The sequence below is a fragment of the Rhinatrema bivittatum genome, chromosome 2 (assembly GCF_901001135.1).
Source record: "Rhinatrema bivittatum chromosome 2, aRhiBiv1.1, whole genome shotgun sequence".
NCBI classification, from domain to species: Eukaryota; Metazoa; Chordata; class Amphibia; order Gymnophiona; family Rhinatrematidae; genus Rhinatrema; species Rhinatrema bivittatum.
The window spans coordinates 724,624,805-724,640,047 of NC_042616.1; the positions used below are offsets into that span (position 1 = coordinate 724,624,805).

At 44.9% G+C, this 15,243-nt stretch overlaps 1 protein-coding gene across 1 annotated transcript in view; it reads right to left on the reverse strand.

The window, feature by feature from the left end:
* The window catches only part of UBR5 (ubiquitin protein ligase E3 component n-recognin 5), a 672,040-nt gene that overhangs the window by 494,216 nt on the left and 162,581 nt on the right, over window positions 1-15,243 (reverse strand). Inside the window, 1 exon segment of the mRNA XM_029591836.1 lies at window positions 8,451-8,568. Within this exon segment, the coding sequence (XP_029447696.1) occupies window positions 8,451-8,568 (118 nt within the window).

Consider the following 15,243-nt stretch of genomic DNA (forward strand, 5'->3'; position numbering starts at 1 on the left):
AACTTGAAGTGAGAAAAAATTCTTTCCTAATAATTTCCTTTCCTTGAGTCTAGCCAGTCCTGTCCAGATACTTGGGTTTATGCTTCCCAACCAGCTGATAAAAACAAAGATTAACAGACTTGCTGACATCCCCTATAGAAGCTCCCGTGCTGGCTTTAGCCTACCAATATTCTATGTAACAAGCTATAAAGTAGAGTTGACAGTGGATTCAAGCTAAGTGCACGCATTAGTAATTATATGTCCAGTGTCTTATCTTGTGTTATAGCTCCAGATGGAGAATACTAGGACTTCTTGCGACCTATGATTAGTCAAGCCCAGAACTTCATAGGCTTCACACATAAGCCAATAGCTTTTAGAGGCATTGTATGACGGTCGTAAGATTCCTCAATAAGAGTTCCTTTGTATATAGCTGAATTTCATATTTTATGTATTAATTGGTAGGAAGCTATGCGTGACACTAGCAAAGAGCCTTGGAAGACCTTTCAACCCAAAATGTCCAAGAACTTTTGGTCCTTTCCAGGGGGAGCAGAAGAATGGGGGCGCAGTCTCTTGGCCTTCTTCTGCGCAGATTCCACCACCACTGACTGGTGGGGTAGCTGTGGTTTTTGGAATCCTGGAGTGTGTTGGACTAAATAAGTTGCATCTGTCCTTCTATTAACTGGTTGGACAGTGCAAGGGTGTTCCCACAGGCGATGTTGAAGATCTAAGAGCACTTCGTGGACGGGAATGGCCATAATTTCTTTGGGGACATCTATAAACTGGAGGACTTCCAATGTCTTGTGCCGTGTGTCTTCTTTGGTGACCAGGTTAAAAGGGATTGTCTCTGACATTTCCTTTATAAAATTAGCAAAGGAGAAGTCCTCTGGGAGAGACCGTCTCCTTTCTTCCGGAGGAGAAGGTTCAGAGAGTATGTCCTCCATAGAAGTATCAGTGTCAACATCTTCCCATGGTTCGTTCGGGGTCTCTGGGTGAGAATCCGAGGGAGGAAAAAAACCTGGTACTCCAGAATGTGTTGGTATCGGTAGATCCCTTGATGGAGGAGATGGCGGTACCAATGGAGACTTCGGCGACATCGATGGCATAGAGGGGAATCGAGGGCGCCTCGATTCTGAGAGCCCCGACAAACCAGGAACTGGTTGTGGCATCAGTAGAAGCGGAGCTGGAAGAGGACTGGAGTCCGTGCCTTCATCTTCCGAGGTCCCCGGAATGGGTATCGGGGGTTTCGGAGACTCAGTAGGTCATTTTGGTATCGATGGCTCTGGCTGGGTTGGAAGGGCACCGATGAGTGTATCCAGACGGTCGAGTAACGGTGTGAAGAACGATGGCTCCGGTGTCCGTGCCAGTATGGGGACCGGCATCTATGGCGAATGAAGGTTCCGGAGAGCATTGAGCACCGTCTGTCGGACAAGTATGTCCAGCTCCTCCCTAGAAGCTGGTATAGGTATCACAGCTGCAGGGTGAGGCAGGCTAGGCGCTACTGGCACCTCCATAGGAGTCTGTGGGGCTCAGTACCCGGCACAGATATCTGTGGGGAATCTGCTCAGTATCTCAGGTGGAGAGGAGGTTGGAGGCTCCTCTACCAGTGTCCTCTTCGCAATCGGTTCGATAGCCATCAAAGCCAATGCAGTGTCTGTGCCAGCATTGGGAGTGGAATCGCGTCAGTGCCGGTGACTGTGTTTCCCTCGGTACTCTGTCCAATCTTTCTCCAGCACCAAGGAAGACTATGCCGATGCCTTAGATGTTGTCGGTGATGGACGGTCACCGCTGCCTTGCTGCTCCCGGCGAGGTTTGTCGGTGGATTTTGTCGATGTTCCTGCTGGTGACAACTGGATGGACTTCGGTGGAGTTAACTTGATTTTGAAAAGGGAATCCATCTTGTCCAGGCGGGCCCACCTGCCCGTCGGGGTCATTTGAGCACTGCTGGGCATCGACAAACGTCGTGTGATGAGCCGAGGCACAACACACAGACATCATGCAGGTCAGTAATTGACATGGTACGCGGACACTCCGGGCATTTTCTAAAGCCCATAGCCATGATGGAAAAAATGGGGCCAAGAAACGGTTGATGGCCTGTGGAAACCGAGAGAAGGGTAGCAGGAACCGATCGAAGATGGTGGAAATTACTCACCGAGCAACAAAAAAACGATGTTGCGATGGGAGACCCCTATGAGGGAACTTTTTGTGAAGAAAACTTCAAGTTTTTCCGTGAGGAAAAGTAGTGTGAAATCTCACAGAGCTCCTAACCCAGAGGCAAACTGCAGCGTGGAAAAAGAGAGACTGAAGGGCGACCCATGTGGCTACAGGGATTATGGCATGCTGGATATGCTCAGTGTGCCAGTCAAAAGTTCCAGAAATTTTGACAGAAAAGTTTTCCTTGATAGGGCTCCATCTGCTGACGTCACTCACATGTGAGGACTACCATCCTGCTTGTCCTGGGAGAATAAACATTTTATGCTAAATCTTTCCCTCACCCAATATGCAAAAACCACAGAGCTTCCAAGGGAGAACAAACAGAAAATAAGAAACAGAACAGATATACCCTACATTCCTAGAAAAGGATTATTACCTTAATATCACTCACGGAAACTAGTACACACAAGCAGAAGAATAATACACTTGGAAATACAGGGAGGGTCCTGAACTGATTTAGCTGGACTCAAGGAAAGGAAATTATCAAGTAATAATTACTCCTTCCTCTTCATCCAGCCAGATCAGTCCAGACACATTGGGTGTACCCAACTATTGCTCTACTAGGTGGGACATGGCTAAGTCCACTCTCAAGACTTCCAAAATAAAGGAAGCCCCTTTCCTGACTCAAAGGTCAAAATGATAGTGTTTCAAAGATGCATCCAGGTCACTACTCTGCAAATCTCTAAAGGCAACACCAGCTAAGTTCTGCAGACAAAATCTCCTGCATCTTGGTACAGTGTGTCCTCAATATACGGAATGCAGCAATCACTTGTATATGTAAGCCTCCCCATCACTTCCTTAATCCAATGATCTATCAAAGCCTTCAAAGCTCCTCCACCCTTTCTAGTACCACTAAACAGAACAAAGTGGTACTCCGAGGTTCTGAAACAGCGACATGTAAATATTGCAGAAGAACTCTCCTAACATCTAAATGACAAAGATAAGCACACTCTTCTTCACCTGAGCCCCTCTGAAAAAAGGGAGACAGACCATCCAGCTAAAGATGAAAAGGGCGAAACTACCTTTAGGGAGGAACGAAGGAACTAAGCGAATCTTCACAGACTCATCTGAAAAATCCAAAACAAAGGCTCCCTACATCACAGAGCCTACAACTCCAAAAATTCATCTGTTGGAACAGACTACTACCAAAAAACACCACCTTAATAGCAAGCAGCTTAACAGACAACTCTCAGAGGCTCAAAAGGATGACCAACCAGGTATGTCTGGGTCAAATTAAGATTTCAGGCAGGTACTGTCTCTTTCACCAGATACCAAATGTGCTTCACACCCTGAAGGAAATAAGACATTCATTCAGAGTCAATGGGTCAGCCCATCAATTGGCCTCTGTAACCAGCAATAGCCACTACCTGCACCTTTAGGTGGTTAAGGGTCAACCCTGACCCATTCCTGCAGGAATGGCCAGCACCAAAGATCTTCTTACTAAGATCTTCCTAATCAAGCACTAAACTTCAAACAACTTCCAGACTCTCACATACGCCAAGGATGTGGAAATTTTCTTGAACCATAAAAGGGTATTACAACTTTCTGAGAACATCCCTTCTCTGATAGATGAGCCCTCTCATGGGCCAAGCCATAATACAAACATGAAATGGATCGTTGTGAACCACTAGCGCCTGGACAGAAGGCCCCTGTCCTGAGTCAACAATAATAGCAGATCCTGTCTAGCATCCTTACTAGATCTGCATACCAGGGATGCCTTGGCCAATCAGGCGCTACCAATAACACTAGCCTGCAATGCCTTGGAACCTTCTGCAAGACTCTGCACACTAGAAGCCATGGAGGGTACATCTAAAGAAGACTCTGAACCGGCTAGTCTTTAATCAGGGCATCCAAACCAAATGATCCTCTTACCTTTCTTTGGCTGAAAAATCTTTGCACTTGAGCATTGCTGCTGACTGCCATTATGTCCACTACTGGTTCTCCCCATTTGGGCACAACCTGGGAGAACGCCACTAGGACAGACTCTGCTCTCTGAGATCTAGCCTGTTGTGACTGAGGAAGTCTGCTTGTATATTCTCTACTCCCAATATATGAGCACTGGAGAGCCCTTTTATATGCTTCTCTGCACAGAGCAACAGATCTACCTCTTCCAGCACATGCCAATCCTGATCCCCCCTTGGGAAAACACATATACCGTTGCCATAGCATTGGCCGACAAGACCCTGACCATTTAACTCTGAAGAATGGGAGCAAACTGAAGGAGTACCTTTTCTTATTGCTCTGATTTCAAACCAAGTGATGGATCACTTGTTTTCTTTTGGATTCCAAGTATCTTGAGCCACTAGGTCTTGATAGTGAACACCACAGCCCCAGAGACTAGCTTCCAAAGTCACCTTTATCCAAACAAAAGATTCACTCACTCTTCTAAGTTCAGCTATCAAAGCCTTATACAGTCAGAGGGAGCCAATGAAATACATCTGAGGAGACCACTTTGAGAGTAAGGCCTTCTGCAAGGATTTTATTTGTGCCCTTACCTAAGGAACTAAATCCAAGGCAGTCACCATGGAGCCCAATATCTAAAGATGAATTCACACCATGGATCTCTGAATACTCAAACCATGCACCTAGTTCTGCAACTTCCAGATCCTTACATCTGTCTACTGGATCAAGCCTTTCCTGGTGTCTAACTGAACAAAGCCTAGGCACTCCAGGGATTGAGAGGTTAATAAATTGCTCATCGAAATTGAAAATTCAGTCCAGGTCCAAAAATAACTGCATCACTCTGGCCATCGCTGATTCACTTTCCTGGGCTGACTTTGCTCAGATCAAATATTCGTCCAGACAAGAATGCAACAAAATACCTTGCCTGCACAGAGCTGCAGTCTTGACAAACATCACCTTAGAAAAAAGATCTTGGTGCTCTGGGAGTGCCCGACAATGAAAATACTTCCCAAGCAAAGCAAAGATAATTCTGAAGCCCTTCTTTTAGCAAGAAATATAGATATGCCTCTGTCAGATATAATGACATTAAAAATTCTTATCACACTGCTATTATAATCTACTTCAGAGTCTCCATGTTGAAGTGAAATATCTTTAGACTACTGTCAATTTACTTCAGGTCCATAATAGGGTGAAAGGTACTGTTTGTTTTGAATGTACAAAAATACATTGAACCCTCCCTTCTTAGGTCTCCTTCCATAGTAGGGTCCTTTGCCGGCTCGGTCAGATCCTGTGAACTCCGATCCGGCTCCGTATCCAAGGAGCCACCACCTAACGACAAATCTCAGTCAGAATCACCCTCGGTGGCCCCTGAGGCCGAGGGGTCCAGGGACTGTCCAAATCCTGGTGGCCCCCTGAGGACCTTGAAAATTTGGACTTTTTTCTGGAAGAGGGTTCAGCTGCCCTGCGCTTGCGAGAGGGCCGCCCCGCAGCCTGGAGGGCCAAAAAAGCCTTGTGCGTTAAAATCACAAATTTGGGCGAAAAAGGAAAGAAACTCTTAGAATCCTCCTTCAGAGGGTCTGAGTCCACTTCCGAATGCCCTCCGCCCCCCAGACCTCTTTGGGACTTAAATCGGGTGGAGAAAGTGCCGGCGGGAGATTCCCTCCCCCTGCTGCAAGCTGAGACTTAGCTACGAAAGTCTCCAAATTGGCAGTCGTTCCCGCGCTCAGCGGGATCGGATCCTTAGCCTCGTGCCATGCAGCTTTCGGCCTACCAAACTGACGCTACAGAAAGGAAGCCGCCACAGTCCCCTTCCGACGTACCCTGCCCTGCTGAGAGACACCGGGAGCAACATCTGTCCTGCGACAGCCATGGAGTCGAGACTGCAACGGAGCAGCGGGGCTCCTTCGGCATGCCTAGGCACCACACTGACCATGTGGCAGACAGCTGCACAGGAAAACTAAACCACTAGGAGCCAAAAACAAGAAGAGAAATCCCCCAAGCTGCCTCCCTGCACCAGGGAGAAACAGAAGTAAGGCAAAGCAAATGCTTTCTGCAACTCCTTGCACTTTCCTTTTTTTTTTTTTTTTACACAAAGCTTTACAAAAAAAAGCAAGAGAGACAAAGAAAGAAGAAAAGAACAGCCTTATCTGAAACTTGGCAGATGTTTCTTCGTCCGAACTCCAGGAGGTGAGGGAACTGGACCACCAGGTTTCAACTTCCGGCGTGGTAATCAGAGCAATTTTGGGTCTCCAACTCCTGCTCGTCCGCCCCTACAACCAGGAGGGATGGTCCCACCAGGTCCTGCCAACCTCCTAGGAGGGAAATTCTCTTGGAAGAAATCCATTTTCCTTTTTTTATTTTTATTTTTTTATTTTTTATTTTTTTTATTAGAGGTGTAGAACTGCAGGTTCTGCACCTCCTCCATCTGCTGGACACAAAGAAATACTGAGAGACTGCAGGTGCTACACTAGGTTATGTGCCGGTAGCTGTGAAAATTTCTCTGTCTCCATCTGCTGGAAGGAAGGCAAAACCCAGGAGTCTGGACTGATCTGGGCATGACCAGGGAATAGTTTTTTACTCAATGCATAATTCAACTCTGAAATTCAATGCCAGAGGATGTCGTAAAAGCTGTTAGTGTAACTGGTTTAAAAAATGTTTGGACAAATTCCTGGAAGAAAGTCTATAAAGGTGGACTTTGGGAAATCCATTGCTTATCCTTCGAATAAGCAGCATGGAATCTTTTGACCTTTTGGGATCCAGCCAGGTACTTGTGACCTGAAGTTGTCGTTGTTGGAAACTGAATACTGGGCTTGATTGACCTTTGGTTTGACCCAGTATGGCAAATCTTATCTTATGTTATGTTAACTACAACTCACTCTTAGATGACAAACTCTGATTTCCACTTTTTTTTTCTTTTTTTATAAAACTGCTTTAACAAGAAACAAGCAGGCACAGCCACAGGGGACAGGAGAATATAGCAAGGAAAGTCTTTTTTTTTTTTTTTTTTTTTTTTTTTTGAGGAGGAGAGACCATGGAAGAAGAGAGACAAAATGGTGAGAGAGGAGGAAGAGGGGTAATTTCAGTGACCATAGCTGGGATGAACCCTGTTCCAGTAACTTGGAAGCCCCAAGGGTCCACTGGCTGTGCTCAACCAAGGGAGGGAGTACAAGACTTTCACCTCAGGAGCTATCCATCCAAATTTCTACCTTCTTCACCTGGTCTAACCAGGCTCCACTCATAGCATGGTATGCCTGCCTGTCATCTGCTGGAGACAGATAATACAGGCAAGCTGAAGTCAGCACAAGAACCTACGTAGAGTGACAACAGCAAGCCTGTTAGCCTCTGTCTCCGTCTGCTGGTTGGGAGGCATAAATCTATGCTTCTGGACTGGTCTGACTGACTGAAGAGTAAAAGGAAGACTAACAATATCCCCCAACACTCACCTTTCACCTTTTCTAATTTGAAGTACATTGAGATATTTTCAAAACTTTTGAAAAATGTGGAACATTTGAGTTGATGCAGTAAATCTATAAAGTGTTGCTTTGAGTTATTTAATCATTGATTAAATATACTTTAAATGACAGTATTTCTGAAACTATTTACAAGTGATTTATATAATTAAAATGCTGAGATTCAGCACTTTCCAATCTAATAAAACATATTACCCAGAGTTCACAGAAATTATCCTTTATATACCATCTGAATTTTATCCACTCAGAGGCTCTTCACCACAATCAGCATTGTTTGGAATTAAAGTGTCAGATTTTAAAAAGGCATCAAGAGGAAAAAGCTAAGTGCGATAATGTGATTTCTACATCCTGATTGCTCATATACTACATCTTTTGATTCTTAAGTTGAATCCACAAAGGTTATCAATCTACCAAGAATCTGACATCCTGGGTAAATTATATTCAAAGGAATAACAAATGTATTACTTGTTTACTCCATTGCTCATGGCAAGTTGTATAAAAACATTCATAGCTAAAAAGCCAAACAAATCTCCAAAAAACATGATCATCCATCACATACCAGCTGAATTAATAGACTCAGTCCTACAAACCTGCTAAATGGAGGGTCCTTCAGGGCATATACATAAATATATACTAGGTGTCATTAATTAGGGCACATCCAAATTGTGCATTCCTATCTCTTACCAGAGCTTTCATTCCTTAGGAGGAAAATTAGCAAAACCAATGTCTTACCTGATTCACTTCTCAAACCTTTTCACAGTCCTCTCTAAAACGTTTTCCTTCTATCTGTCAAATTGCCATAACAATTCATAATGCCCTTTTAAATTCCATTATCTTAATATGTTTAACAAAAGCCCTTAAAATCATTAACTGCTGAGCTCTGCTTACCTGTGTGCCAACTGTGATATTTGGCATTGAGGAAATACCTGCACTGGATTTGGGCTTTTTATTTTTTGCTCTGGCTTTCTCAAGCATCTTCTTCCTTTGACTGAAAGGAACTACCCCCCTGAAGGAAAAAACAGTTAAGTCAAAAGCTTACAAGAGTTCATAAAAGTATTTGCATTGTCAAAAGAGCAGAGCAAAATACAATTTTAATCAGGAACATCTTTTCCTCTCTCCCCCCCTGCAATGTCTTCCTGCTCCTCTTGACTTCAAGCTTAAATGAAATCAAACCCATAATGAGCTTTCATTCAGTTACCCAACTCCCTCTCCATTTTTATTCACTCTCCCCACTCCATTAGCCCAATCACTTTAGCCATTCTCTGGCAGAGAAAAATGATGTACACGTGTTTGCTCCTGAGCTAGCTAGTAGGGTTAACTATTGAACAGTGATTAGGATTCCTTCCCTTGAGCTGCGATTGCTACCTCCCTGGCACCCCCCGGTACCCAGGAGGCAGGAGCCAGGCTCAGGAAATCACAAATGAATTTCCTTTATAGCAACATGCAGTGCTATCACTGGAACATTAAGCCTTCCCATTTCATACTTTTAACTGTCAGAGACACAAACTCATCTAGGCCAACAAAGTGTTAAAATAGTAAATTTTCCAAAATACCACTAGTGCTCCCAGCATTTTACAAATCCATACACCTACTTGTATGCTACTTCAGCAGCAGTAAGTATAGATGTGTGAAATAGTATACAGAAAGTATGCCAAGAGATGAGAGATTGGCAAATTGTGTGGATGTGAGCTTTTCCCTTTAATTCAGTCTGGGGAATGTTTAAAATCTGGCTCATAAAGCAGTAATAAATACAACACACTAATCTGCACATTTCAATCTGCTTTGTGATTCTGGCAGACATGGGATCACAATGAGGGAGAATTTCTTGCACTGAAGTTCATCTGCTATTATGAAAAATTATCAGGGCAAGCAACAGTGATGCACTGAAAATGCTATCTACTAAACAAAAAAGGAATGTTATACAGCTTTACTGAAGATAAGTCAGTTTCTGTTGTGGTTCTTTTTCTTAATTCAAAGTAAAAATCATTTAACAATTGCAATCAAACATAACATAAAACTGAAATTGCTTACCTGTAACATTTTCTAAACAGTTCACTAATCACACAAGAGGGTCACTTGACCAGGCCTGGCACTGAATGGGCAGAATCTTCCAGAGCTTTCTGGAAAGGCAAAAACCAAGGAGCTGTAAAAGATTCTGTCCACTCGACACCAAGCACAGTCACAGGATCCACTTGTGTGACTGCTGGTCTTTTCAGAATTATTTTTTCCTAGTTTTATTTGCTGTCATTCAGACTAAGCATATACAAAAGTCACTGAATAAAAACTTTAAAGTGTAATAAAAAAAAAAGACAGCTCCAGGAAGGCACTATAAAGGAAAATTAGTTCTTACCTGCTAATTTTCGTTCCTGTAGTACCACAGATCAGTCCAGACCCCTGGGTTTTGCCTCCCCTCCAGCAGATGGAGACAGAGAAGTTTTTGACTGACACTGCCCTATGCCTCGAGGTGGCACCTACAGTCCGTCAGTATTACACTGTGCCCAAGCATAACGAATAAAATCTGTACAAACTATTAACAATTTTACCCCTTCATGAGAAGAGGGAGAAGAAACATGCCACGCCCAAAACCTGCTCAGACTCGAACCCAAAGTGGGACCAGAACCAGTTGTAACCTTCAGAACAAATCTGCAGAGAAAACAATAAGTACTGAACAAGCAGACTGTCCATTTCCCCAACTCTGAAATGGGCAGGAATCTGGACTGATCAGTGGTACTACAGGAATGAAAATTAGCAGGTAAGAACCAATTTTCCTTTCACTGTACGTACAGGGATCAGTCCAGACTCTTGGGATGTAGCAAAGCTTCCCTATGTGAGGTGGTAACCTTGAGAGTTCTGCTCAGAGCACACCTTCTCCAAAACCCCCAGAATCTGGGGCCTGGACATCCAACCGATAATGCCTGGCAAAGATGTGCAAAGACTTCCAAGTAGCCACTCTACAAATCTCCTGTGGCGAAACTTGCTGACACTCAACCCATGAAGCCGCTTGCGATGGGGTAGAATGCGCCCAAAGGCCAACCAGTACCGGTCGGCCTTGAACCATGTACGCAGATCGAATAGCCTTTCAACCAGTGTGCGATAATGGCCCTAGAGGTCTTATGCCCCACTCTGGGGCCACTCTACAGCACAAAAAGATGGTCCAACAAGTGGAAGCTGTTTGTAACGTCCAAGTAACGCAACAGAACCTGCCGCACATCTGACCTACACAGGTCCTTAGGATCAGAGCAGTCCAAGTCTGGAAAGGAAGGGAGTTCCACCGACTGATTTAAATGAAAGGAGGATTCCATCTTTGGGAGAAAGGAGGGAACTGTCCTCAAGGAGAGTCCCGTATCTGCAATCCTTAAGAAGGACTCCTTACAAGACACAGCCTGAAGCTCCAAAGCTCCAACACTCACTGAAGAAATAGCCACGAGAAAAACCACCTTTAAAGTAAGATCTTTTAATGTCGCCCGCTTCATCGTATTCCTTTCCAGATCATTTATATATATATATTGAAAAGCACCGGTCCAAGTACAGATCCCTAAGGCACTCCACTGTTTACCCTTTTCCACTGAGAAAATTGACCATTTAATCCTGCTCTGTTTCCTGTCTTTTAACCAGTTTGTAATCCACGAAAGGACATTGCCTCCTATCCCATGACTTTTTAGTTTTCTTAGAAGCCTCTTCTTGAGGGACTTTGTCAAATGCCTTCTGAAAATCCAAATACACTACATCTACCGGTTCACCTTTATCCACGTTTATTAACCCCTTCAAAAAAATGAAGATTTGTTAGGCAAGACTTCCCCTTGGGTAAATCCATGTTGACTGAGTTCCATTAAACCATGTCTTTCTATATGCTCTACGATTTTGATCTTGAGAATAGTTTCCACTATTTTTCCCGGCACTGAAGTCAGGCTCACTGGTCTATAGTTGCCCAGATCGCCCCTGAAGCCTTTTTTAAATATTGGTGTTACATTGACCACCCTCCCGTCTTCAGGTACAATGGATGATTTTAATGATAGGTTACAAATTTTAACTAATAGATCGGAAATTTCATTTTTTAGTTCCTTTAGTACTCTAGGATGCATACTATCCAATCCAGATGATTTGCTACTCTTTAGTTTGTCAAACTGGCCTACTACATCTTCTGGTTTCACACGTGATTTCATTCAATTCGTCTGATTCATCACCCCTGAAAACCATCTCCGGAACTGGTATCTCCCCAACATCCTCATTAGTAAACACGGAAGCGAAGAATGTATTTAGTCTTTCTGCAATGGCCTTATCTTCCCTAAGAGCCCCTTTAACCCCTCGGTCATCTAATGGTCCAACTGACTCCCTCACAGGTTTCTTACTTCGGATATATTTAGAAAAATTTTTATTATGAATTTTTGCGCCTATGGCCAACTTCATTTCAAATTCTCTCTTCGCCTTCTTATCCATGTTTTACACTTAACTTGACAATGCTTATGTTATCCTATTTTCTTCAGATGGATCCTTCTTCCAATTTTTGAAGGATGTTTTTTAGGCTAAAATAGCCTCTTTCACCTCACCTTTTAACTATGATGGTAATCGTTTTGCCTTCCTTCCACCTTTCTTAATGTGTGGAATATATATGGACTGCGCCACTAGGATTGTATTTTTAAACCATGTCCATGCCTATTGAATACTTTTAACCTTTGCAGCTGCACCTTTCAGTTTTTTTCTAACTATTTCCCTCATTTTATCAAAATTTCCCTTTTGAAAGTTTAGTGTTAGAGCTGCAGATTTACTTATTGTCCCTCTTCCAGTTATTAGTTTAAATTTCATCATGTTATGATTACTGTTGCCAAGTGGCCCCACCACCATGACCTCTCTCACCAAATCCTGCGTTCCACTAAGAATTAAATCTAAAATAGCTCCCTCTCCTATTGGTTCCTGAACCAATTGCTCCATGTCGCATTGTCGGACAGGACCCTCACCGATTTCCCCCGCAGCAAATTGAACGGCTCTGGTCTCCAAACGATTGACCGTAAGAATTCTTTCGCTGAACATTGGCCTTGCACCACTCTTCCCTGAAAAACCGCTCCCCAGCCGGAAAGACTGTCATCGGTGGTGACCACTGTCCAAGAGGGAATCTCCAAGTCTGCACCCCGGTGTAAGTTGTCTGGGAGGAGCCACCAATCGAGGCTGGAGTGCGCAGATTCTGTAAGAGGAAGTGGAAGCAGAAATTGTTTGGACACTAGATTCCAACGGGAAAGCTACGCTGACTGAAGAGGCCTCATATGAGCAAATGCCCATGGGACTAGCTCCAAAGTAGAAGCCATTGAGCCAAGGACCTGCAAGTAATCCCAGACCCTGGGCAGACGCTTTACCAACAAAGCTGAACTTGCCCCTGCAGCTTGACAATCCGCTCCTTGGTGAGGAAAACGTTGCCTAAATGTGTATCGAACAGGGCCCCCAAGAACTCCAAGGACTGGGAGGGAACCAGATGACTTTTGGCCAGATTGACTATCGAACCACTGCACCGCAGTTTGACAAAGGACCTCAGACTTCGCTCGAATCAGCCAATCATCCAGGTAAGGATGACCCAAGAGACTCTCCTTCAGGAGCCCCAGCTGCCACGACACCTCCCCTCTGGGGAAGATTCTGTGTGCTGTGGCGAGCCCAAAGGGCAGCGCGCAAAACTGAAAATGATCCCCCAGGATTGCAAACCGCAGGTATTTCTGGTGGTCGGTCTGGATTCCAATGTGCAAGTATGCCTCGATCAAATCCAGTGAAGCTAGGAATTCCCCTGCGTGAACCGACGTAATTATCAACCACAGGGTCTTCATTCAGAGCCAAAGGACACAGAGAGACCCGTTGACTTTCTTCAAATCGAGGACGGGCTGCAATGTGCTTTCCTTCTTGGGCACTATGAAGTAAATGGAATAGTGGTCTTTCCCTTGCTCTTCCGGAGGAGCTACACTATAGCTCCGAGCTCGTGAAGGCACCACAATGTGTCTCGTACTGCTAGACGCTTCGTCTCATAAGAGCATGGGGCAACGAGAAACAACACTCGAAGGGGCCAAGCAAAATGTAAAGCATAACCATGTCTTATGATATTTAGGACCCACTGGTCCAAAGTTAATTTGGTCCACTCCTCGTAAAACAGAGCCAACCTGCCCCCTACTACCGGAACAGAGGAGTGAACCAGCCTCACCTCATTGGGAGGACTTAACTCCACCCGTACCGTAAGTTGTCAGGGAGGAGCCACCAATCAAGGCTGGAGCGCACAGATTCCATAAGAGGAAGTGGAAGCAGAAATTGTTTGGACACTGGATTCCAATGGGAAAGCAACGCTGACTGAAGAGGCCTCATATGAGCAAATGCCCATGGGACTAGCTCTAAAGTGGAAGCCATTGAGCCAAGGACCAGCAAGTAATCCCAGACCCTGGGCAGACGCTTGACCAGCAAGGCACGAACTTGCCCCTGCAGCTTGACAATCCACTCCTCAGTGAGGAAAAGCTTTCCTAATAGCTGTCTTTCCCTTGCTCTTCTGGAGGAACTGACAATAGCTCTGAGCACGTGAAGGCACCACAAAGTGACTCGCACCACTAGACGCTTCGTCTCGTAAGAGCACGGGGAAACGAGAAACCACTCCTTGAAGGGGCCAAGCAAAATCTAAAGCGTGGCCGTGTCTTATGATATTTAGGACCCACTGGTCCGAAGTTAATTTGGTCCACTCCTCGTTTCTGCCAAGGTGCCGGCCCCGAAAGGACTGGTTCCAGGACTGCTGCCTGCCCAAGTTCTGCCTAGAAGAGGAGCCAGACGATCTAGAATCCCTTCTCCGCCGAAAGCATCAAATCCTCAATCAAATCGCACCCCCCTCGGAGGCACGTTGCTGCAGGAATAAGGGAGGAGGGGAATTCCCCTCCCTCTCCGTGCGGCAATCCGAAAAGCAGACAAAATGGCTTCCATTCCCGCGCTGAGCGGGAACTGATCTAGAGAAGGCTGCCGCACCCGACTGAGCCTGCTAGGCTCTTGGCACACCTGTGAGATGCCACCCGCGGAGGCACCTGGAGCATAGACCATCGTGTGAAAGACGCGTATGTCTCCATACACACGGCATTGTAAGCCAGCCGGAGCTACAGTGGGAGATCTGCAGGCTATTGGCGGCAGAAAGACAGCAACGGCATCGGAGGGAATGGAGAATCAGCCCCGGACAGTCGGCCTACCTGTGGGCAGTTTGTCTGCTTTTACATAAATATCTCTTTTTTTTTTTTCAAACCTGACTCCAAAGGCAACACCGGGTACTATCCCCTGCAGGGTGAGTAAACTGGGCTGCCCGGTATCATACCAGTCGCTGTCAGCAGGGTAAGCAAGCAGGGTCTCCGACCCTCAGCTCAACACAGCCTCAAATAGCAGGGGAATGGTCCCACCAGGACCTGCCAACCCCCTGGGAGGCTCAGGAAACATCCTAATCTCTGCTTTCTTCTTTTTATCTATTTTCTCTTTTTTTTCTCTCTTTTTTTTTCTTCTTTTTTTCTCTTTTTTTTTTTTTTTTTTTCAAATTATCTTTTTTTTTTTCTTTTTTTAAATTATCTGTCACAGACTGTAGGATTTTGCACTTCCATCTGCTGGAGACAGAAATACTGACGGACTGTAGGTGGCACCTCGAGGTATAGGGCAGTTTCAGTCAAAAACGTCTCTGTCTCCATCTGCTGGA